Below are 25,256 nucleotides of genomic sequence, written 5' to 3'. Positions count from 1 at the left end.
CTCATTTCAGACTGGGTGTAGTGATCAACCCAGTCATTACCTGTATTTAAATTTGCATCTTATTCTAGGAATTAATAATTTCATTGACTAATTTTATCTCATTGATTGACAGTATTTATCATTTTGAATTTTAGTAATTCTGCAGTGCCGTCACAATGAGCTATATCTGCAAATTCCATTATTTTGCCTTTATAAGCAAAGAAATGTACTTAATAAAATAAGAATGCAAGTCAGTTTAAAAAATAGATAGTAGTAACGATAGTGCTGAAACAGCACACTGCATTTGTTTGGTAATTGTTTGAGGCTGATTGACAGAAGGTAATACCAATGAAGCCAAGCTGGGAGAACTCCAGGATCATCCAGTCCTCAGAGGACAGCTGCAGGGCGAAGTTCCTCATAGTGGCAAAATAGTTTGGCTTGGCCACAATGTCATCCTCCAGCTAAAAGAAGCAACACAGAATGATAAAAATAGCAGAAAAGAAACCCACTGTGTGAGATTAATGTGAGGTTATCCTTAATGGGGAGGGGAGCTCTTCTATTTGATCAACATTGTCTGAGCTGAGCTAGAAAACAACTACACTAAACTAGCAGGCTACACCAAGACAGCTGAAAATATTTTCTCATGACAATACCTCTTTTCTTTCCACATGAGCGTAAATAGAAACAACATTTAATGGACGAGAGAGAAAGAAAGTTTTAACACAGTAAAAATTCTGTCAACACTTCGAACGTCATCGTGATCATAAACAGCGTGCCTAGATTACATCAGACAAGAGTTGGAGAAGCCCAAGAGATTTATAGTAACAGAGAAAATCGCTGCCATCTTAAAAAGCACTGGTTAAGTGCTTTTTTAATTTTTTGAAATAAAAACAGCTTTCTTGTTTGGTTTCATTAGGTTACAGATTACAACAGTTTCTCCTCTATTAAAAATGTGTTAGTCTTTAAAGAAATAAATTTTTACTTGTAACACAAATATCTCATGCTAAAGATATTAAAGAAAAAAAATCTTCAATTTATGTACATTTACACATTGGGGGGGAAACATCCAACATAAAAAAATATTTTAACAAAATCTTTTCATGCATCATTTCATCATGATAGTAAATATGAAAAAATTGTGAACATTGTAAGCTTTTAAGCAAAAAGCAAGGATAACATCACCAACGCCAGTGTCTCTCTTACTGGCTTTTTAACCAAACGGCCAAACAGAGATTTAAAAAGGAGTGGCAAAAGGAAATGAGGTGGATCAGCAGCGCTTGCTAACAACTGATGATGTCATTCAGGGCATGCTACTGTTGGATATCTTCTCTGCAGCTGTTACATTGAGCTGTTAGCGTGTCATGACAGGCATGAGGCTGTCACACAGCAACAATTTTCAGTGAGAGGTCGAGCGCTTGCTGAGATCCTCCCTCAACATCATCACTCTTTGAAATCACTTAGATGATGCGAGTCAAGAGAACATTTAAATTCCCTTCGGCATAAAAGTATATTTCAACTGAATTAAAGAGAAGTAGGTGTGTCCTCTCGGGGCAGTAAATAGCGTCGAAAGCAAGAGTACAGTTGATTTTAGCCGAGGGGATTTTGGCATAAACTTTTAATTACATGTGATTCTTTCCCCACCAAATGTGTTGAGATTCTATTTTGTAGAATTTCCATGTTTCATTATGTGACTGAAATATATATATATATATATATATATATATATATATATATATATATATATATATATATATATATATATATAAGAAAAAAACATTTCACACATCTTTAGCAGGGTTAGTGGTAAAATGGCTGGCACTGTAAGCTGAGTTATAAATACTGTACATTTATCTTGATTGGCATGTAATATTTACACACAAAGGCTTATTATTGTAATATTTTTCCCTTTCAGTATGAAGTGACAAAGAAGCTTTTCGGATGATACATTTTAAGTATGTTGTGTTTATTTTAATGCTGCAGCAAATGTACCAAATTGAGACTCTTCTGAATTGTGTTACACATAATGAAGCATTGAAGAAATTTCTGCATTAAAATTCAAGTACATACCTGGACATAATAAACCCCTTTGCTCACAGCATACATCATGAGAAAGGAATAATCCAGATTCTGCTTCGTTCGCCATCTAAATAAAAACAGAAGTCATTGAAACACAAACATAAAAATCAACCCATGATAGCCGAGTCCGTTCTCCTGCATGTTAAGGAGTCTTACATTTGTGAAGTGCGTGTCAGACAGACTGCTTTACATGTACGAAGCAAAAGTGTTTTTCCAGGTATACGCGCAAAGTTGCGAGAGCAGACTCTGCTTGAATAATTTATAAACCCCAGCTGCCACACTAATTGTTTGATCCAAATGATGTAGCGGTCGGGAATAAGACTGCTCACAGAGGACTGCAGGTGTTTCTGCGTGGGAGCTGTCAAAGACGTATTTCTGACTACACAAGCTCCATTACATATAAATGCGCATGCCTGCCTTCTCATAACACACCAGTAAGCAGGGACGGTCACTTATTCCAACTTTGAAAGTCCACAGTATTTTCTTAGCTAATTTAGATGCAAACATAGAAAATGTGACAATCATGTTGATCTAGATGCAATCTGAAACGTCTGCGCACTCAAACACCCACACAGAGTGCGGCGCTCCTGAAGGCTATTATGTGAATACATAGAAGAAGCCTGCACTGCACTGTAAACAGATTTCTAATCAATTCAACTACAAAGAGAAGATAAAGCGCAGTGGATCAGATGGAGCCCTGCTTAGAGACAGCGATAGAGTGCTGCTGCTGATGACCTTGATCTGACTTTGACAAATGCCTGTGGAATACTAAGCGCCCCCATCAAGCCACCTAAAAGCTATCACATACTCCCTCCCCTCCCCGTTCCCCTGACTCATCTCTCCACTTTTTCTGCAATATCCTCACCACAGCTCTTTTACATTCCATCAGAGCGTTGGTTAAATTAAATTTAACTCAGTATTTCAGCGTGTTTTATTACAAAGAAGCAGAAGAAACATCGATATGTGCTGTACACACAAAAACAAACACCAGAGATCTGACCTCTTGTATACATTTAACAGCTGTCTTCAAAATCTTCAAGTCTTTTTTTTTTTTTAAACGGTCTGTCTCATTAGTACATCAAAGCTCTAATGTGCATCCTACTTTGCTCAACTCAAAATCTGGCGAGCTTTCAATATAATCGATGATTAGTTAAATCTAGATATTATTTTAAGTGGTAAATTCAGTCTTTTTACTCACTTAAAAGATACATGAATAAATGGAAAACCATCTGTGGCCTTGAGATAGTTTTATATAGAAAAATAGCTTTTTTATATTATACATTTCACTTGAGTTTAAAGAGCGTGGTAGCAATTTAATAAAAGTATTACTTTTTCTTATTGGTTGACTAACAAAAATGAAAAAAATCTCCTGATTGGCTGATCAGGGCGTCTTGATGACTCCACCAACTCCCCAGAGTTTAAGCAGGTCAAAATGCAATATAAAACTGCACTCATTGCTGATTATAAACAACAAAAATATGAACTCAATTTCTGATTCAGATTATTAACAATATCGGCTTTTTAATAATCAACACTTTGTACTAATAAAAGTTGTGATGAGAAATCAGCTGATTGCAAAACATTCTCAAGCAATGATTAAAAAAAGTTACTATAACCTAAGTTGGGAATATTATGGTGTCTACTTGCAGGGATACTGGGAAAAATACTATAATATGTGTAGATAAACATTTTCTATACACTGTAATCCTTCACAAAAACCCAGTGGAAGGATCAAATATTAACCGAATGAAACTTTTATAAAGAAGAGGCTCCAATTTGGCTCTTGGGTGGAAGAAAAGCAAATTAGTTATTTTGCAGATCCAGTTAAAAACTGTCTCTAGCGTTAACCCTGGTTAAGCACTTGAACTACTTTTGTGCAAAAGCTCTGAGCTGAACAGAGAAGATCTGGGCCAACAAAAGGGATTTAATGTCTTCTGCCAAGATGGATGTCTGATGCCTCAAAATCACATATTAAGGTGATTTGGAAACTTTAAATCGCTCCCTCCGCTTTATTTCTTCCTCACTCAAAGTCTACACTTCATACTGACATGGAGAATTAGGTGACCTTTTCTTTAAACTCCTGGGAGATTAGTTAAATTTTGATTAAAGTTTAAACATTTAAATCGGTTTACTTATTCAGAAAAAATTCCACTTTCTCCATGGTAGCAGTGGGGCAGAATTAGCAATAGACATTTGTTGGTGGATTGGTATATTGTTCGACATATTCACATTGTTAAACAAAAAGCTTAATTAATAATATTAAATAAAATTCTTGACTACGCTATTAATCAGTTCCCAGTGGCTTTAATTTTAACAGACTTTACTTAAAGTGTAAGCATTATTACCAAATATTTTCTTTAGATTGTCCTTGCTTTCTTTTTTAGTCAAACAATTCAATCTCTAGACATTTTTTTGATAGTATACATAATAATTTAGAAGCCTTATGTACAGTAATATAGCTTAACATAGCATATCGACTAAGGTCTTGTTACTTGTGTAATGCGTTTTTACCTGACTCTTTCTTTGGAGTCTCCAAAAGTCTCTTTGAGGTTGTTCAGGTCAGGATAATAGGCGGCTGGTGGGGATATGACCTCCAACAAACCCGAGTTGAGCTCTGTAGAGAACCTAATGACAGAAATGGTTTGGACACAGATGAGACATGAAGCTTTCCGTGGGTTGCTGTGTACAAATGTTAGTATTCTGAGCTTAAAAGCTGTCTGGAGAAAAAAAAAGTGTACTTACTCTTTTTCGAGGCCAACAACCACGCTGTGAACATAGTCCAGGTCCGTCTGCAGAGATCACACCAGGAGGAAACATTACACCCACGCAGTATGGTTTTTTGTTTGCTTTTTTTTCCTTCGACTCTGAAAAGCATTATACTACCACTCAAGTTCTCACCTCCCCAACAAACACAATGATGACACAGTCAAGCTTTTCCTCTGGTGAGAGCTTGTCTATTAGGGAACGCAGCGTCTCCGACAGATACGACTTCACCTTTCGCTTCACTGTGGGGATCCCCATCACCATGGTAACTGAGGAAAAGATACAGCACGAGGTGAGAAACGGGAAAGGACCACAGGGGTAGTGGTTTCATCACAACTGAGTGGGCCAAAACAAATAATCTTTAAAGAGTGAGCGAGAAAGTCGACAACAGATTAAGTCAATCTAGCTCCACAAAAAAGAGCAATTCGTGCCAAGACTGGCAGATGGCATAGAGAAGGGTGACAAATAGAAGGAGTTTGTAAGATACAATGTCACAATGTCACAAGATACAGCAGGAATATTTTTGATTATTGGCATTGTTTTTCCCACAGAGAGAGAGAGTATGGATATGGTTCAATGGGCGCGGGTGGGAGATGTAATTAACAGAAGGTTCATATCCTCTAAACCAGTGGTCCCCAACCCCCGGTCCGTGGACCAATTGGTACCGGGCCGCGCAAGAAATAGTGAAATATTTCCGTTTTATGTATTATTTGAGTCTGGAGGATCCTTTATTTTGAAAATCCTTTAACCGGATTCTCTTGGTTACTTGTGCGCCAACACTGAGGCCACAAGCAGCAAAATGAGTAAGAAACAGATCAGATGTCTTTGGAAAGTTTCTTTGCGAAGGGGAAAAGGCCCAGAGAAGAAACAGGAGAATGGATTTATCCCGGACTGGTAGGTGAGTCCCACATTACAAGCCGCTCTGCGTAACATGCGGCGACCGGCTGCTAATGAGGCAATGAAACTTCAAGCTGCTTCGCTACGTAGAGACCAAGCAGGCTGTGCATGTAAGCAACACTTCGGGTGTCATCGTCTCCCATCACTCCCAGATGGAACCGTCTCGTTGCAGAGAAACAAGCTCAGGGCTCCCGTTAGTCAGTATCGTGAGTTAAAATTTTCACGAAACTAAAATGTTCATTTTTGTGGCGCTTCTGTATCTTATTTTGAAGGGATATATATAAACGTTACCATAGCGAACAGAGTCAGAGAGCGTTTGGGAAGTGGTCGTGAGTCTTAAGTCCGCTTTAGACGGAAAGATTTAAGAAATATCGGCCGATTCTCCAAACCTCTGTGACCACAGAGCTGATAAAAGAACAACAGGTTTGATCGGTTCATGTGTCCAAGGCAGGAGCAACACGACCCGATTCCAGTCACGAACATCCCGATTCCAGAGGATAATCCAGTAAAACCCCCAACATAGCATACGGGAATTTAGAATAACCAAACATGGATGACAATGTAGAAGCAATAGTGATAGTTTGTGGACTCATTTTAAGAGATAATAGACGTAACAAAAAGAAAAGGCGGTGGATGAAAGACAACGGGAGAAGCCGCTCTATTTGCTGCACTATGATTTGGAGGTGAATATGTTTTTTCATAGTTAACATTTTTAACTGAATAAACATAATAATGACCATTAGATTTAATAATAAACATTTCCACATATTATCTCCGATATCCACCGGACTCAGTTGCGCGATATGTCAGCTGTTTGGGATTCCCCTCTGTTCTTATCTCACCGCGCTTTTTGATTGGCTACCTGTCACATTCAGCAGGTCGTATTCTCGTTCCCAGACAGGAAAAACTCCACAGGTTGCGATAAAAACTCCAAGACAACCCCAAATTGGGTATATTCAGGATTTAGCGGGAACACCAAGACCCCAACCCCCCGCCCCACCCCCCACCCCCGGGCCGCAGCAAAAATTTTTAAGTCTTGACCGGTCCGCGGTAATGAAAAGGTTGGGGACCACTGCTCTAAACTACATTATGACAATATTCAGATTTTAAAATAAGACAATATTGTATTTGAAAAATACTATGACATATAGCTTATACTAATTTTGAAAACAAGTCTAAATATATATATATATATGTATATAAAAAACTTTGCCTGTTAGCTGCTGCCTCACAGCAATCTAAAGCAATCCATCAACTCAAATACTCAAAACTAAATAGTATTGTGGGTTTCTCTGTAATCATACAGGTAAAGGCTTCACCAGAGTTTGCCTGGTTTACACAAAGGTCAATGTTTTGCTTAGGTAAGGTTAACCAGGGTTAAGAGCTGGTAACAGCTCTAAATGACTTATTTTATTGGGGCAACAATCAGCAGATATGAATATGGAATGTGTGCGAGAGTGTGTGTTTGATAGTGCAGGCGGAGGACGGTAAAAGCGGGAACATGCTGACTGCGCCGATTCAGTGGACACATGGGGCCCCAAGTAAAAGCACGCAACAAAACTTGAGGTGCAGCATGAGCGAGCAGCACAGCGGATTGAGAAGGGGCGCAATTCTCCAGTGATCTGTGCAGCGTGGAGAATCTGTCCTAGTTCTGCTTTTGTGTTTTTCACACTGAGCTCCATGTTGTATAGCGACACCCACCACCAAGAAAGTAGGTCGAGGATGAAAGGAGAATGTGGGAGGAAGGAGAAAAGACAAGAGTGACAGGGAGGATGGCAGACAATGAATGAGGGATAATGTATGCATGTGCAGTAGGACCGACTCCAGGACTGCACCGCCCCTCGTCCCTTGATCAGCTCGCCTGCTCCGCTCCGCTGGGCTGTCATTTTCACTCCACCAGAAGGCAGGAGGAAAAAAAACAACAACAAAAATGTATATTTATATATATAACTTGCTACATGTTTCTATCAGATCGCTGAAAACAAGTGACTGGTACAGTTACCAGTGTTTTGCAAAAATGTTGTTCAATCATTTATTGAAAATGAGTGTGAACGTGTTGTTTTTAGTTCAGACACCATGGATACAATTTATGTAGTGTGAAATAAAAAGAGACAAGAAGCGTGAACGAAAAATAAAACAAGCAAACAAAAGAAAGATACAAGTGTAAAACCATGCACAGCAGGTAAAATAAGTATTGAATCCATCAAATGTTCAGGAATGCCACATTTACATTTTAAAAACATGAATTGTGACAATTATTGTACAATATTCAGCAGCTTGACTGCACTGCTAAATGTAACTCGACTGAAAATAGCCGATGTATTGGTATGAAAGCAATATTTGTGCTTGCAAGACTGACTACATATAGTAATGGCTTTATAGCCTAAAAACACATTTAACTTTTATCTTCACTTACTTTTTATATAATCATCTCAATAAACGGTAAAAAGTATTTAAGTAAACTTTGAAGTCCATACACCCTCCATGTAGTAGCATGTCATTCATTTTTAAAACATTATCAACACTTTACATTAGGTGATGGAACTGAAATGATTTGCATTTATTTAAGGAAAATGCTACTAATAAAAACAACTTTTTTACTGTCTTAAGTAAACCTCATTGCCATGTGGGTTTAGGTTTACATACTAGAGATCTTAAATGAAAAAATAAAAAAAAGCACTTGTAACAGAATTTGTGTCTTTCAAATTGTGACGTCATCTTCCTGTTTGGTCAATGATTTTTTTTAAAATCATCTAATATGACAGGGATTAAAATGAACTCTAACGCTCTTGAGTAGGGAAGTCAGTTTACTCAGCTGATAAGCAGGTGTGAGGTGGGGTGTGGTGGAAGTTACTTTATTGTAACCACAGGCATTGCTGTGACTAACTGGTTTCACAATAGTGATGGCATTGTTAAAATATGCATCATCATATCATTAGTTTCATCTGTCAACAACTAAAGTGCCTCAAAGAAGCGTTTGTATTGGTGTTATGGAAGAGTAAGGTGAAAGGGTTTGAGGGACACCATAAACAAACCAATATGTTTTTAGATAAGCTTGTAAAACACTGTAGAGGAACAGTTCTGTGGTGCTTTTGTCCATTCACAGCGTTATGAAGTGATGCGGCTCAGTCCCTGAGATCCTGAAACTCAAACATCAAACCAAACAAGTTTTACCTCAGAAACTCTGATGTAAATGAGAAAACAAAACCACAAAAGATGCAAATATGCGGTTTCTCAGCAGACAGCACTGCTGTAGTGCTTCCCTTCTAAAATCAGAAGTCAGAATCTGTGGTATAGAGATCTTGTGATCGAAGAAGTTGCCCACCGAAGGACAGATAAAAATCTGGGGTCCTCACAATCATAGTCATAGTTGTCAGAATTAGTAAGTGAGACGCCAGTGAACGACAATAATCATGTGATGGGACTGGAAACTCCAACTCTCGTCCAATCTGAGTGTCTCCACGCTGAGCAGACACTGAAGGCTGTGGGGTGACGTCTTCCTTTTTCCTGTCACATTTTTAAACGGAGAGAAACATCTGAGACCACGAATATCTGGGCAGGCACATGAATGCCCACCTACATCTGTCTCAGAAGTCCCTGCGCCCACTGTTATTTCATCAGCATTGTTAAATTTTGAGTTGGCTAGCATCCTGAATTGTGCAGCTATAAATAACCCAGTGCCAAACATTCACAGACCGGCAATAAAACAAGAAATCCAAGATAAGATAGATTTCTAAGCTCTAAGATGCAGTGCTGGTATCTTGATGGAAGGGTTGCCAGTGGCAACTAACAATGTCATGTATCCTGCTTTACTGGTTCAGTGAGAAGGTAGAAAAAAAATAGAAATACCTTGAAGATTAGTGTAACCAGTCAAATGTCGTGGTTTACAGAGTAACTACATTAAAGGAACAATAACATTAAAAAAAGAGCTAAGACTATATTGTTACATCTAAAACTTCAAATTTTAATCAATTAGACTCGATGGGGAAAATCTGCAGGCAGCAGTTGTGACCCACCATAACACAGATCGCTTCCCAGGAGCTGCAGCTCTGCTTTGTGCATTGCAATATACCCAACTGAGCATAATTCAGAAACGAAAGCTGATGGCACGTATGCAAAGGGCTGCAGTGAGTGGGCATTCTCTTTCACTTCTGAGGAAAGCAATAGTCTCTTAAAACATTGCTGACGAGACATATTTGTAAACCTGGTCAGACCAGAAAGACAGCTACTTCCTAGAAATCTTGTCAGGCTGAGCCTTAGTGACATCTCAGTTCCCTGATCTAAGGACAGGAAGTAAAAGGAAAAAAAAAAAAGCCTAAAAAGGGCACATTTTACATACCCCAGAAAAAAATGCTAACGATATATAGACTTCATCTTTTGTTTTCATTAATAGCTGCAGTTGACTTGACGTTTTGCTGCCTGTTTAGAGTCCATTTTATTTTCTCAATTTTAATGATTAAAAATGGGACAGGGCCATTAGGATGATGTAAACCTTAAGCTTACTTCAGCCTTAAATCTAGTGCACACATAAAGCAAGATAAGGACACTTCTTAATAGGAATTAAATGCAGAAGAGGTCATATGGAGTATGATGCAGCTTACAGGATAAAAGCTAAATCAGCAGCAAAATAGATGGAAAACAGACTGAAAGTATCCCAACAACCAGGAGAAAAACACATCGTGCAGAACTGCTGGCTCATAAAAAACACTGATGCAGGCAAGAGAGAGAGAGAAAAAAAATACTCCACAGGAGGGTTCCCTGCATCATAAATTTTAAGAGGTTCTTGTATTCGGTTTATGTTATCAGTGTAAAAAGTTTTGCTGCAACGCTCTTTGGGAAGAACATAAGAGGAAAACAATTATAATTTTAATTACAAGTTGTTATGTTTTACGTAAATATCCGTCTAGAAAGCTAAATCCTCAGAGGACACTTGTTGTGAACAAGTAACAACCTGAGAACATGTTGAAACCTGAGGATCTCCCTGGTGTAATAAAGATGTCGGCGGGTTTTACTGTGTTTGTTAATCATTCGCTGTACAGAAGAGGGGGGTGTGCGGGTGTGGAGAGGAAGCACCATTAAAAGTTGGCAAAGTTAACTTCTTGCCGAGTAAGCAAAATGTATAAATCCACTTCTTACCTCCTGTGCGTCCAAGACCCACTTGGACAGCCGGCTGCAAGCTGCCCTCATTGTTGAGGAGGTGAGGCAGGTGGTGGTAGATGTTTGGCACCTGGAGAGCTTTCTTGTTTGTGAGCTCCTTCAGTAGTTTCTGTGTCTCGTCTGAAAACAGGACCGAACAAAGCAGCTGACAGTGAGCTATTTTAAGAGCTCTAACTGGAGAGGATTTATGAGAACACGGCCAAATTGCTTAGACAGAGATCACGTTAAAAACAAACCTCACATAAGTCAACACTGGCTGATAAAAGAGCAGAAAGCTGAATGAAAACAAAATGCTGGTGACGTAGCTGTCAGCTGTAAAATCTGGTCATATTTAATTTATGACTTTAAAAAATGCTTTTAATTGACCCCATTAGAGCTAATTAAGTAATATTAAACTTAAGTAAACTGCAAAGCAAAACTCGTTAATGTGTCATATTACAAACAGGCTTAAGAGTTATTAAACTGATTCCAGTTTGGTGAGCTTTCTATCAAAGCTTTATGATTTTAATGAATGAGCTTTTCAAATTAACTAGTGCGTCACCATAACTAGGATCCTGGTCAACAAGACAGTCCATCTCTAACTTATTAGATATAAGGTGCATTTCACTGCTGTCAGTCTGACAATTAGTTGTTTTCAGTGGGTTTTATGTCTTTTATTTGACTTAATCGATGTTTCTTCACACCATTGTGATGAAATAATAATTAACTCCATAAAGATAACAAGCAGTACAAGAAGGAATGCTGGACTGGAGTCAAGCAAGGTTGAGGACAATGCCGGTCAAGGCGCAGGTCTCAGTTACCTGAGAAGTTGATGAGCGCATCTTTGCTGCCGTTGGTTTCGGCGATGGCCCGTCTGAACTGCTCCAGAATGTGGTTGAGCTCAGACGAACGCTGCAGAGTCCTGTGCTCTGCAACACGAAGCCGTTCTTTCAAAGCGTGGAACTCCCGTTGGTATGCTATCAGCTTCTCTGTAAAGACAAATAAATTGCATGGATTAAACTTTACACATTTAAAGGTGACAATTTGCATAGAGAAAAAAAGAAAAGGAGAAAAATGTGGCTTAAAGACTAAAACCATGTTTTTCAGCAGTGTTGGCGTATCTAACCGCTCCAAATCCTGATTTAAATATTTATTGGACGTTTGGCCCTGCAATCCTAAATGCATTTATGTTTATGTTTTGACAAACTCCGAGTAAACTCGGTGTTTTTTCTCTACATCTCATGCAACAGCGGTTGAAGTTTAGGGAGAACGGAACCAGATCTAAGACTCGGTTTGAGGAGGAGTACAGATCTTATTTTTAGAATAAACAGGGTATAAAAAACAGAAGCTGAATTGGATTTTGGTTGAATTATGGGTGAATGCTTTTTATGAGCACTGGAGAAAGGGAACAGCAGCAGGAGCAGAGGAGTGCAAGAGTATTACAGATGGAACAATGAGATCTGGATTTCTGAAGACGAGAAGGTAAATCTTAGTTGTGTTTCATCTTACATCGAGCCAAATTTCATAAAAAGTCAAGAAATAAATGTTTCACAAAGCTCCAAAAACTGACCCACAATGTTCACAAAAAGGATGACGTCATTTCAGTCTTCTCATAGCTGTTGCAACAAATGAATATCTGTTATAAACAGTGTGACATTGCACACTGTTTATAAGGCCATTGTTTCACCTCATAAAAACAATGCAATCTCACGCAGAGGACATTAACAGGACTCGTTCCTCCAATCACACGTCTTTCATTGGGAATTTAGAAGCTGTACATGCTAACAAAAAAAACCCTGTTTAGGAATATCACTGACCATCTGGACCGTCACTCTGCACAAGGTTCATGTATAATAGCAAACAATGGGTATACGCTAACGGTGGTAGCATGAAAGGCGTCCAGCATGAACTACTCCTTCTTTTTCCAAACACACAGCTCAAAGCCCACTTTGCCCAAAACTACTTGTTATGCAGCATTAAGAACAAAAGATCTCCCACAATTCCTACAGATTGCTGCGTTTTTAATGCAACTATAATCATTGTAGAATACTTTAGTCCGGGTTTGACCAATTTACAGGCTACGTTTTTCATGTTTGTCTCAATCTATGGTGGTTCTGATAGCAAAGAACAACTTTTTATTGGCTGCATGGAAAGTGTTTTAATAAGAAACACAAAACAGGACTTTCTACAAGATTTTCTTTCAGTGTATGGATGGCAGGGGGTGGGGCAGCCATTCCTATTGACTGGATATGGAAATAAGCAGCAAAAACCTCCTTCAGAGCACGAGTGGCACAACTGTTTTTGCATCCACAGACTGATATATAAAATGTGTAACTTATTAACACAAAAATTGGAAGTGAGACTTTAAAAACACAGTCAATGGTTTTAAAAAAAATAGACGGGTGTAAAACTAGGAATAGCTGTGTGCAAGTTTATAACAGCAGCAAAGTTGGGGTCTACTACAACCCATTTTTTTACTAATTTTTCTGCCAATCTGCGATAAACTCAGCTTTCCATAAGTGTCACATCAATATTTTTTTTTCATGTTTTGAGGGGTTTCAGTACAAGTCTGTATTGTTAGGAGTCACTGCATTGTAAAATTATATTCGTCAAACTACAGGAACAGTGACTCTATGCACCTACACAGTGTCTGCAAGCATAGCTGAGAATGAACCAGCGTAAGGCCAGATGGCAGACTGCTGAAACTTTAGAGGATTGAAAACAATGAAAGTTATGGAGCCAGCAGCACTAGAAGTATAAACTTGACCTGAAAATACAGATGGGCAATATCCTCTCCGACTTGTGGTTGTCAGTGCGTGCTGAGAAGGTGTGATATGGGTTTGGGTAGTCTCTGATCTTCCTTCTTTCAGCTTTAGAGTGGCCTTTAACAGTGCAGTCACAATAACAAAGAGCTGGATCCCTTCATCTCTCCCTCACCATCACTCTCTTAAATAAGCCATTGTCCACCCGCTGTGGTCACAATATTGGTTTTCTTCGTTTTTTGTTGTTTTTTTTGCACAGAAGCTTGTTATTCACCCCTGAATGTTGGTCTCCAAGACTCACACAGATGTTGTCATTTGGCCCAGACTTCAAGGAAAGGGCAACTTCAAACTGCATACAAGACTTTCATCTTCACTCCCAACCCTTTAATTGTAGGATGCTGCTGAAATGATGCTCCACCTGCACTCTTACAGTGAGAACGGATCAGAAAGCAAGCAAAAGGGACAAAAACACGGCAAAGAAGTAGTTCGCTGTGGACAGACGTATTACATGGAAACAGTGGGAGGGAAGCAGCGTCTTATACTGTATGTTGAAGCTACATAAAAAAGTTATTGTGAAATAAACAACCTGTTGGAGGAAGCTGAAGACTAGAGATCGAGGGAGCGGTTCACCTTCCAGTTGGAGAAGAATAGCCTCAAGATTAGCAGTGAAACAATTAATCAAATTAATCATGATGAATCGATAACTGGAATACTCGTTAATTTAGTAACTGATTGATCATCTGAGTATACAGACTCAAAAACGCTGAAAGATCCCCACCCTTGGAACAGTAATTTAGACAAAACTTTACCAAAAATAGTACACATTTGATTTTAAGAGGAAAACAACAACTTTGTTTGCAAAGATGTTTTAGCCAGAACTCGTCAAGCGACATAGTGTTAGCTTCACCTTGTTCAAATTCAGTAAAAACAAATCCACTAAGCTCCTTTTGCTATCCAATAATTAATCGGTTAATCAAAAAAAAAAATATCACCAGATTAGGGGGCCGAGCTTTTCATATTTATGCTATAAGTCGCTACAAATGATCAAGTGTACACTAAAGGCAATAAATGTTCTCTTATTTAAAAAGGAATTGGTTATTTGCATTTTTATGCATTTATAACATTGTGTACTAAAAAAAGTTAGCGTGGTTAAATGAAAAATCTGAAGAAAGTCCCTTTTTTTTAATCTGATTAATCGATTGTCAAAATAAACGACAGAATAATCGATTGTTAGATTGTCAGTTGCAGCACTACTAAAGCTACAGTCAGAGCTAAAATGGAATAATTAAGTTCATAGCATATTATTCATGTGTTAGAATGGTCGAGTCAAAGTTAAGCACTAGATACAATTGAGATTTTTCACAAAGACCTGCAGCTGCGCTTGCAGTCAGAGAAAGCTCTACAATGTATTGACAACATAAAAACTTTAAAAATGATGTGGCTGTAACAGGACAAAACTGTAAAAAACTGTTTGCTGTATTTTGCTTCGATTCCTTTGGCCAGCATATTTTATTGGAGACATGTGGGAGGAATGAGGGGGCAGATATGTAAATGGATGCTCAGGTGCTAGCCTTTAGAAAGAGCTGAATCAAAGTCACATACACTAGCTTGGACACACACACGCACACACGCGCGCACACACACACACACACACACACACACACACACTCACACATCCACACATGAAAGTGCTGCTCTCAAAAGCAAAAAAATGTAAAATTTTTGTGTAACTAAAACTCCTCACCAGCTCATTAATTAGGTCTATCTGGATTTAATGGAGTTTAGTACGAGCATTTTCATGATGTTTGCCGCATTGATTTTATTTTTTATTTGAGGGTTTCTCTGGGGAAACTGTTCTTAATGAAGCACAAAATCAGCATTAGGGTCTTAAACTCACAAGTCAGGCCAAATTATTGTATATGTTACCATATAAAAGGGCCCACTGGGCTAAGTTGATTGTACTGTAATCAGTAAGATCAACTTAGGCTATCCCTCGACATTTAATAGGTTTGTTTATACCTATTAAATGTCTTTCTTGCCTTAATGTGGTTTCTCTGTTAATTCAGTCACCACCTCCATTCAGCTCTTATCTTAAGCATAGCGCTTCTGAACTCAGGGTTTAAAATAACATCACCTGAAGTGTTGTGCAACGGCAGAAATATGAGTTTGTTGTCAAAGACAACAGGAAGCTTAGCTCTTATTTTCCGTAATCTAAGGCTCACACTTCGTAAACGTCGCGTCACTTTTAGACGCAGTAAGAAAAGAAAGTAAAGCCATTATGTGAAATGTTAGGAACGTCTCAAGACCTGATCAAGACAATACCTTAAATGATCGGCGTCCAGGTTCCTGACAACATTTGCATTCCACTTTGTTGAGATAAGCAAGTGTTTTCTCAGAAGTAATTTTTGTAGTGAAAGAAAGGCAGTGTTGGCTACGGCAGCTCCCAGTACGTCTGAGTCAGGAGAACTACTTTTCTGTAAGTTTTGTGTTCATAAATAACTGGAGAGCCCACTGAAAAAAACACTAAATGCAGAGTTATTAAGTCATATCAAATCAGAGAGCAAATATGCTAACGTTAACCTTGAGCTTCAGCAAATATCTAAATCATCAAAGTGAGTTAGAAATTAGTTTATTGAAGATTGCAGCCATACTTGCTGAGTAAGACTATATACAAACAAAGGTGTTTCAGGTGATGTGCTGTCAGAATACAGATTTTTTAAATCAAGTTAATTCTCTGAATTGCTAAGGGCAAGATCATAATTATTACTAATATTTAGCTGAAAGAGTTTTGAGACAAATAAGTATGTTTCAAGTAAGAACATAGCTGTTTTTGGCACAACTTGTTTTCAGTATGACAAAAGGTAAAGAGACAATCTTAGCTTCCCTACGCCACAACTTTCTCAATTTCAAAGCTAAAGCGAAAGCAAAATAGCTATTTTTGTGGTTTTATATACATTATATATACATACACACACATACAGTATATATATAAATAAATACAACTGACAAAGACTATATCAGGTCATTTTATCTGTTCATCCAAAGCTTGCACTGCTAATCTGCCCTTCACTTAATTCTGCCTTGCTGAGGCAAGGTGCTGACAGACAGTTCATGAGTGCTGAGGTGGGATTTGTGTCGTATGTGTACACAAGTGGAAGACATGCAGCACAGAATGTGTAGATGTCAGTGCTGGAGCCAAGTTTCACACTTCCAGCACATTTTCACTTTTTTCAACACACAAACTGATCACCTATCAATCCCAAATAGCATCATGACAAATATGAAATTAATGCATAAAGGACAAGCGGGTGAAGACTGTGTGCTAAAATAAAAGCGATACTGAAAAACGGATGATTTATGAGCTGATTTGTAAAGTGTCTTAAAACACATGCTCAGCTAAATCTTATCAGTGATGCAGATGATTCAACATAAACTGTGAAGCAGAAAGTGTGCTTGTGGGGTAATTTAACCCAATTACACACACAGAAATATCTACCGTAGTACTGGATGTTGGTTTTTAATCTGCTGAAGTCTAAAGATATCACTGTTACATCTCTGGTTACGCAACAGAAAGGCATTAAGCAAAAGTTACATTTTGCTCGTCATTCTTAAAAACAGCATAATCACTTCGTGCATTACACGCTTTAGAGGAAAAAATGACCTTGTTTATTTTTCCACCACATTTTCCTTTTGCAACACATTGCAAAATATATTTGACAAACTAAAACAGCAACGTAGTCACTAGAAACTGTTTTGATAGCTTATAGTAGCTAATTGACCATAAATGTATGACAGCAATTTGTTCCTACTGTGCAATAAAACCAATCATTTGACAGAGTGCCCAGTCCTTAATCTCATTTCAACTGGAGAACAGCAACTTTACATGCATCGTGCATATAGGGACTTTGTGGCTTTAAAGATGAGCTTATATGTACAAAAGAAACTTTGCCAAGTTGTGAGGTCTTAAAAAGTGCAAGACATTGATGTCTGTAGAAAAAGGTTCACAAACCTGTCTATTTTTATCCATTATACCTCAAACTCCTCAGAGGTTAAATAGTTAAAACCACGTTGAAATAAAAAAAACATTGTCTTCATGCTAATCTTTTCCTACTTCTCATTTGGTCTAAAAATTGGGGAGTACGACTGTGATCTCCATTTAAAGCTTGCTCGTCAGTATTATGCAGTCTGCATCACAGCAGAGAATAAAAACAAGCTGCCAAACACACATCACTAATACCGCACGAGCACACAGTAGTAGTATTGATTTTTGGAGGTATTGTCTTGACAAGAAGTGCAAATCAATCCATGAGTCGGCACGTGATACTCCCCTAACGGTTTCGAGTAATTTGCAGGGGGTGGGGGGAAGACACACACCTTTATCCAGCTCTCTCTTTTTGAGAGGCTTCTACATCTTTTAATTTCACTGATAAAATGAAAGCAAAAAGGTCGAGTGATCAAAGAGAGAAAGAGTGCCTGAAATGCTGAGCTCATTTGCCAGCTTGGCAGGTTTCCCACCCAGCATTTTAATTTTGCTTCCTCACCATGGACTCATTGTTTTAGCCCGACCACCACCCAATGTTTTTATCCTCCTGTCCTGCAAGTCACGATAAGATCCAGCAGTCGACTGGTTGTCTGTGTGGGAGAGCAAGCGGTGTGTTACACCATATGATTCCGTCCATCTTACTTCCATCTTTACCACCACAGTGAGCTTCTTTTTTTTGTTCTTTAAAGTTCCCCTCAACAAAAGGGCTTTTCTGATACGTTTTCTAGAGTAACATCTTTATTGCCATCAATTCATCTCACACTACTGCTTCACTGATTTTCCCCATTCAGATTTCACACATCAAGTACATTTATAAATCTGTACAACAAACTCATTAACATGGCAGTCGCATCAGAAAAAGCAGAAGTATTATGGTACAACTTGAGTCACAGAAAGTCATATGATGCCTACGTTACAAATAGACTGATTTGCTTCATTGAAAAAAATTAAATGTTATTTAAGTGTGAAAATTAACCTTCTGTTAAAAGGTAGGCAGTAAAATAAAAAAGAATTTAAAAAATAGGTAAATGTCCTGTCATATTTAAACTGGACTTCAACAATGTCAGTAGTCCTATGCACACCCTGCCATCATAAATAGTGGTGATGCTCTGCAAAAATGCTGCCAAGTACTAGTTGGCAGCGGGTTTTGTTCCCCTCAGCTGGGCAGCTATGTGTACCACATTCATGGCAAAAAAAAAAAAAAAACTTCTAGAAGGCAAATAAAGGATTGTGTTACCTTAATAGAAATTGCAGTTGTGAAGAAAGGAAAGCAGCACTGCTTTCAGTACTATGGAGAAATTCACTACAATAACTAACAGTTAAGGTAAAAAAAAAAGTGTCAATAGACGTGAAATAGTTTAATATTTTATTCTTTTCAGCCACTTGTATTAATTATTTCAATCACTTCTATTCAGTCTAAAAATGTTAGAATAATCCATCTTTTTTATTTTCATACCATTTACTGAGTAGGAGAAAACGCTCACTATGTCGAGGGATTTTCACTCATTTAAAATAAATGCAACTGAAGTACTTATTAGATATCAGAACTTTCAGTCTGTAATGATTTCCTGCATTTAGGATTTTTACATTGTTTCCACAGGCTTTTATCTCCTGCTTACTTCAGGAGACCTCTAAAAGCTTCTTTTTTTTCATTAAAGTTCCCCTCAATAAAAGGGTTTTTCTGATGCAATACATTTTCTAGAGTACTTATCTACCCTGGCTTATTATTAAATAAGCCAGGATAGATATTTGATAACAAAATGAATTCTTGTACAAAAGAAAGTTTAGATTTCTGTATTAATCTTTTCCAGATAGAGTTGAGCGCAGAGTTAAATTGCTTGTCTTGTACAGCCACATCTAATGTGTTCTCATGAGGCTCATTTGTCAAATTAAAAATAACTTTTATGCAGGTAATAAACATACTCTTCGATAAGAGCGCATTTCAGTGTTTTTATTGTTCTGATGTAATATTCTAATCTTAAATATCATGTCACTAGCCCTCAATGGAAAATCATCATAAATAGCAGAAATAAAGGCTTTAAAAGATTTGTCTGTGTGTAATTAATCATTACAAGTTTTTTTAGTGAATTGAGTGACATAAATAATGAATATTAATTTATTGAATATGATCGTATGAGCAGCAAGTAGTTCATATAAAACTGGATTTTCGCTTAGACTTTTTTAATAGACTGTTATGATTTCCATGTTTATTCTTTCCATAGATAAATACATATAGTTTAAGAAAACTTCCTCTTATTTCTGAATGCATTTTTTTTTAAACTTCCTGCTGATAAATTTGAAGACTTAACTTTGACAACCAGTGAGCCAGAAGGGTCTATGAACGTCCAACATGTCCAAATCATTACAACGATTTGTTTTAAGGTTCATGTAAACTTCTTTATCTGGGATGCCAATAATCAAGTATCGTGCTATATTGCGAGTTTTTGAAAAACCACTTTCATGGAAACCACCTGTGTTGCCAAGAACGGACCTTTGAATTTCTAAGGAAGTGGAAACGCAACTATGACGAAGTTCACAGCAAACTTCAGCAAAGAGCTGACATCAAAAAGATGACATCAACTTCCTGTGACACACAGAACAGCTTATTTTAGTTCCAAGTATGTTCGAGCATTGGAAATGTTTTTTTTTTAATATCATTGTCTTATTGCCCAGCAGCCACAATGTTTGCTGGCATGCAGATAGATAACAAACAAAGTGTATACCAGTATGAAGAGAAGTCTCATGACACATAATAAAACAGAGGACTACTAGAAGCAAATAACAGCCATCTCTCTTCCCCAGCCTGAAAGGAAACTGTGTGCTGCTGTCTGGGAATGCTGTTCAGAAGTAAAAGAGGGAAAACGCTCAAATGAATGGAGAGCACTGTGGCACAGAGGAAGCCAACAGAAAGCATGAGGAGGCAAACAATAACGATTGTTAACTCGCTAACCGCTGACGACGTCCGTTTAAATGGAGGAAAACTGCTTTGGACGACGACAAATGCATATGTCTGCACCTCGCTGCTCCCCTGCCTTGTCAGCATTGGAGGCCTCTCCCTCTCCATTATACAGATAGCACCTCAGGATCCTCACATCTCTTAAGCTTTACTCCTTCCACTCTCCTTTGCCCTCCGGGCCACTCGGGATTTGTCTGGCAAGCTGCCCCGTTTCAAACTGTCCACTCTAAATGTGCGCAGAGAGAGACACACGCACTCAAACAGTAAGTGGCTACAAACAGGATAGCACGACATATCCAAGCCACATCCTTTACTATCCCGAGCTTTATTATGGAGCTACCCTTTCAACACAGCATCTGCTGGCTCATTTGCCTCCTATGCAGCAATGACACAAGCTATTTCTGGCCTATTGTGTTAGAAACGATGTGGCGATGAAGGAAAACGAGAAACGCCAAGGAAAGCCAGGGGAAGTAGCATTTCCAAGAAGGAAGTTGCCTGTTGTTGTAAATCACATAAAAAGCCTTAATCTCATATTAAACACATCATTTCATCATTACATGTAAATCATCCAGAAGACATTTTAATGTAGGCTTGGTACGAATTAGTGGACTGAAAAAGTCCTCTGTGCATTTCTCATAATAGCGATAATATAAGCTGTGAGCTCATCATCCTGCCACACCAAAATAAACACCTCCCATGTAGCTTTAACCACAGAGCCAAGTCATTTATTATTTAGGACCACAATCATAATAAATAAAAAGCCTAGCTGATCATCCTTGTATTTAGAAGGCATTAAACACAAGAGCTATTGTTCTACGGCAAGAGAAAACTCCTCTACGTCGAAATTTAAAGTGGGCAACTAGTACATCCCCATGTCAGCAGGCTTTTAAATTGGGCATGACCCGAGGTTAAGGAACGCTGAAGGCTGCAAACTGATCTGTGACCGAGAAGAGAACCACAGTTTTACGGTAATTACAACAAAGATATTAAAACAAAAAAGGCACACTGTGTGCTGATTACTTGGATTTTTAAAGGCCATTAATTTCTCATACCACTGCTAAAATCACACTGATTATCACAGGTATGTCACAAACACTTATTATATTGATTTTTACGCAGACGAGCAGAAATTTTGAATAATCACCTTTGAAATGGAGCATTTTCAAAGTGCCAAGAATATTATGCCTGTTTGTAAGACGGTCTATAAAAAGTATAAAGCGGATATAAACTGGCTAATTAGGGAAGCTATCTGCTGGGGTAGCTCTTTTACTTCACATACCATGTCTTTTCACAAATTATTGCAACCTAAAATATTTCTGGAAAGAAAAAATAAAATAAATAAATAAATAAATAAATAAATAAATAAATAAATATATATATATAGTTCAGTTATTTGTCGGTGGTACATCCCATGTAGGACAAGCCCCTACATGGGATGTACCACCGACAAATATTTGTCGGTGGTACATCCCATGTAGGACAAGCCCCTACATGGGATGTACCACCGACAAATAACTGAAGTGGCTGATGTCAGGAAAACCTACCAATGGCTGGAGAAAGCTGGACTCAAGGACAGCACAGAGGCTCTCATCCTGGCCGCCCAGGAACAGGCCCTAAACACCAGAGCAATAGAGGCTCAGATCTACCACACCAGACAAGACCCAAGGTGTAGGTTGTGCAAGGAGGCCCCTGAGACAGTCCAGCACATAATAGCAGGGTGCAAGATGCTGGCAGGGAAAGCATACATGGAACGACATAACCAAGTGGTGGGCATAGTGTACAGGAACATCTGTGCAGAATATGGACTGGAAGCCCCGAGGTCAAAGTGGGGAACACCCCAAAAGTGGTGGAGAATGACCGAGCTAAGATCCTGTGGGACTTCCAGATCCAGACAGACAAGATGGTAATGGCGAACCAACCGGACATTGTGGTGGTGGATAAAGAACAGAGGAAAGCCGTTGTGGTGGATGTAGCAATACCAAGTGATTACAACATCAGGAAAAAGGAGCATGAGAAATTGGAGAAATACCAGGGCCTCAGGGAGGAACTGGAAAAGACCTGGAAGGTGAAGACCACAGTGGTGCCTGTGGTCATCGGGGCCCTCGGGGCAGTCACCCCCAAACTGGAGCAGTGGCTCAAACAGATCCCAGGAACAACATCAGACATCTCAGTCCAGAAATGTGCAGTTCTAGGCACAGCCAAGATACTGCGCAGAACCCTCAAGCTCCCAGGCCTCTGGTAGAGGACCCGAGCTCAGAGGATGAAACAGACCACCCGCGGAGGGTGAGAAGGGAATTTTTTTATATATATATATATATATATATATATATATATATATATATATATATATACACACACACACACACACATGTTCTCTTTCCACAAAAAAGTTGGGTACCTTTCTTTCAGCCAGCTGACATGTCAGTGCATACTGACAGGTGGAGAAGTATTTTCTCTAGCAAGTAGAAGCATTTTAAATCAACTGTGGGTCAAAAAATGGTTGTGGTTTGGAGACATAGCTCATCACCAAACTCTAACTGGCTCAGGTATAGTTTCAGTATTTGCTGAAATGTTCAAACTCTTTGTAACCTAACACAAAGCTCTGAACTGTGAAAGGCCGCTGCTATAAAGTGCCAAAGCTTCCAACTACTATAAAAATAAAAACAATTTAAAAAACTGGATTCAAAGCCATTAATCTATCGGCACATTTCACCGATGCTCATGTTTCTCGCTGTACTTTCGTTTTTCGTGCTCTTTGTCATCAACTTGTGTTGTTAGATGCTCAGCACACTTTTACGGTTTAAAAGCAACTTCCTGAACATAAAGACGATCAAATTTTGTGATCAGAGAAACTAACTCAAACTGATAATAAAGTTAGATACCCAATGTTTTTTGCATGTCTTGAGGCTGGCGAAAAAATCGGTTGAGTTATACTATGAGAACAAAATGTCTCAATTCTCTAAACCTCATCTATTGTGTCTGTATTTTTGCTGTGAAAGCTAGTGGTGCTTATTAGCACCCAACTGGCTGCTTTCAGTCACTACAAACTCAAATCCTCTAAAACATTTTGCAGTTGTTTCTTTCAAGATTTGTCTTCTGCGTCACTAGATTTGTATCAAGCATTTTGTATCCCAACTAGAAAATCTGACTTGTTATTGCATAAATGGGCATACAGTGCATGGGTTTAATAACCAGGACTAGTGAAAAACAGAATTCACAATTATTATGCGTAAAGAAGGATCGACATCTATGTCCAAACTATGGACTATAGAATACGTAAACATTTGAGGATTAAACAAAAAACTTTTCTTAAGAGTGGTAACATATAATCTGCTTGCTGTTGCAAGATGTCAGGCCGCATATAGAAAGCTGTCAGTTCTAATTTTACACTCAGTACAACAGAAAAACAACGAGTGCAGTTCAGTCGTCAATGACATCCCCTAAAAACAGCTGGACAGATAAAAGCTATACATTTTTATTAAGAGCAGAGGAATCTGTGCCAGCTTATAAAACAAATTTTACTTTTTCTGCCTATTTTACCAGCAAAATGTAATCTGAACGATACTTTATTCTGCTTGTAAATGCTGTCAAAAACCTACTTGAGTTGTAATCACTGACATGCCTCCCCACTAAGAGGATGAAGGACACCCTGACAGAAAAGTACACATTCTGGAGAGTCATTCACCAAAGCTTGTTTGGACAGCTGACAAATATCAGCTAAACCAGGCTGGCTGTCAGAAGTGAGGAATACATCCAAAAATAAATGATAACAATAAAAAAGTAAATCCTCCAACAGTATTTCTTCTCCAACAGTCTCACTGCAAAACATATAAATGACAAAATTGTAACTCCACGCCCTGCTATGAGTAAACGCATGTTTGTTTCCTGTGAAACAGCGATTTTCAAAATGACCTGGTCTTGAAATGACGCCCTCAAAGGGCGTAGTCAGGAAGAGAAATTATATTAAAAACAAACTGAAAGCTAGTTATTGTCAAATATACTGTAGAAGGATTTGGTTAATGCATGCTAAGCATGTACTAAAAGGCCATACAGCAAACCGAGTGCAGTTGCAGTGTGACCTTTGACTAAAGCTTGACTGATGCTAAAATTCACCCTGGGGGATAAAAAGCTAATAAATAATTAAACAGTAAATTTATTTTTTAACATTGAAATATTGTGCAGACCTGACTGCACAGCGTGGCTTCTGTTACTTAACGCCTGGTAAGAATGATGGTGAAAGAGAATGTTTTAAAACGCTCCAGCTTTCACAACAAAGCCTAAAGCCTATATGTTCCAGTCCGCACCGCTAATAACTCGACTAAGTGACATCATTTTTATGTTCTGTACCAAGGGCCCACCAGGACTCTACGCATCCTGTTTTTGTGACGGCACATAACAGTGACAATAAAACTCCCAATTCAAAGGGTGGAGTCAAATCCACAGCAAACAAATCTATGAGTCAGAAGAAAAACAATAATGATGCTTTATCTCTCAGGGACAAAAAGAATTCAAAAACTGAATTAACATTCTGGTAAGAAATAACTTTTTTTTTTTCATCTTTGTGTTCTTTGGAGGAGACAGTTGACAAAGAGGTGCTTTATGGACTTCAAGGTTGTAGTGAAAATGGTACATAATTGAGAACACC

The 25,256-nt window shown here is 38.4% G+C and overlaps 1 protein-coding gene across 1 annotated transcript in view; it reads right to left on the bottom strand.

Moving 5' to 3' along the window:
- The window catches only part of mgat4a (alpha-1,3-mannosyl-glycoprotein 4-beta-N-acetylglucosaminyltransferase A), a 37,135-nt gene that overhangs the window by 7,318 nt on the left and 4,561 nt on the right, over nucleotides 1-25,256 (bottom strand). The window contains exons 3-9 of the mRNA XM_008434584.3: nucleotides 11,673-11,840; nucleotides 10,852-10,992; nucleotides 4,954-5,087; nucleotides 4,798-4,844; nucleotides 4,567-4,680; nucleotides 2,047-2,122; nucleotides 326-440 (exon numbers count right to left, since the gene is read on the bottom strand). Coding sequence (XP_008432806.2) covers nucleotides 326-440; nucleotides 2,047-2,122; nucleotides 4,567-4,680; nucleotides 4,798-4,844; nucleotides 4,954-5,087; nucleotides 10,852-10,992; nucleotides 11,673-11,840 — 795 coding nt within the window. The remainder of the gene's footprint in view (nucleotides 1-325; nucleotides 441-2,046; nucleotides 2,123-4,566; nucleotides 4,681-4,797; nucleotides 4,845-4,953; nucleotides 5,088-10,851; nucleotides 10,993-11,672; nucleotides 11,841-25,256) is intronic.

Source organism: Poecilia reticulata, chromosome 2, assembly GCF_904066995.2.
Source record: "Poecilia reticulata chromosome 2, P_reticulata-male-v2, whole genome shotgun sequence".
NCBI lineage: Eukaryota > Metazoa > Chordata > Actinopteri > Cyprinodontiformes > Poeciliidae > Poecilia > Poecilia reticulata.
Note: the sequence above shows the minus strand (reverse complement) of the source record. Positions and strands in the feature narration are given on the sequence as shown.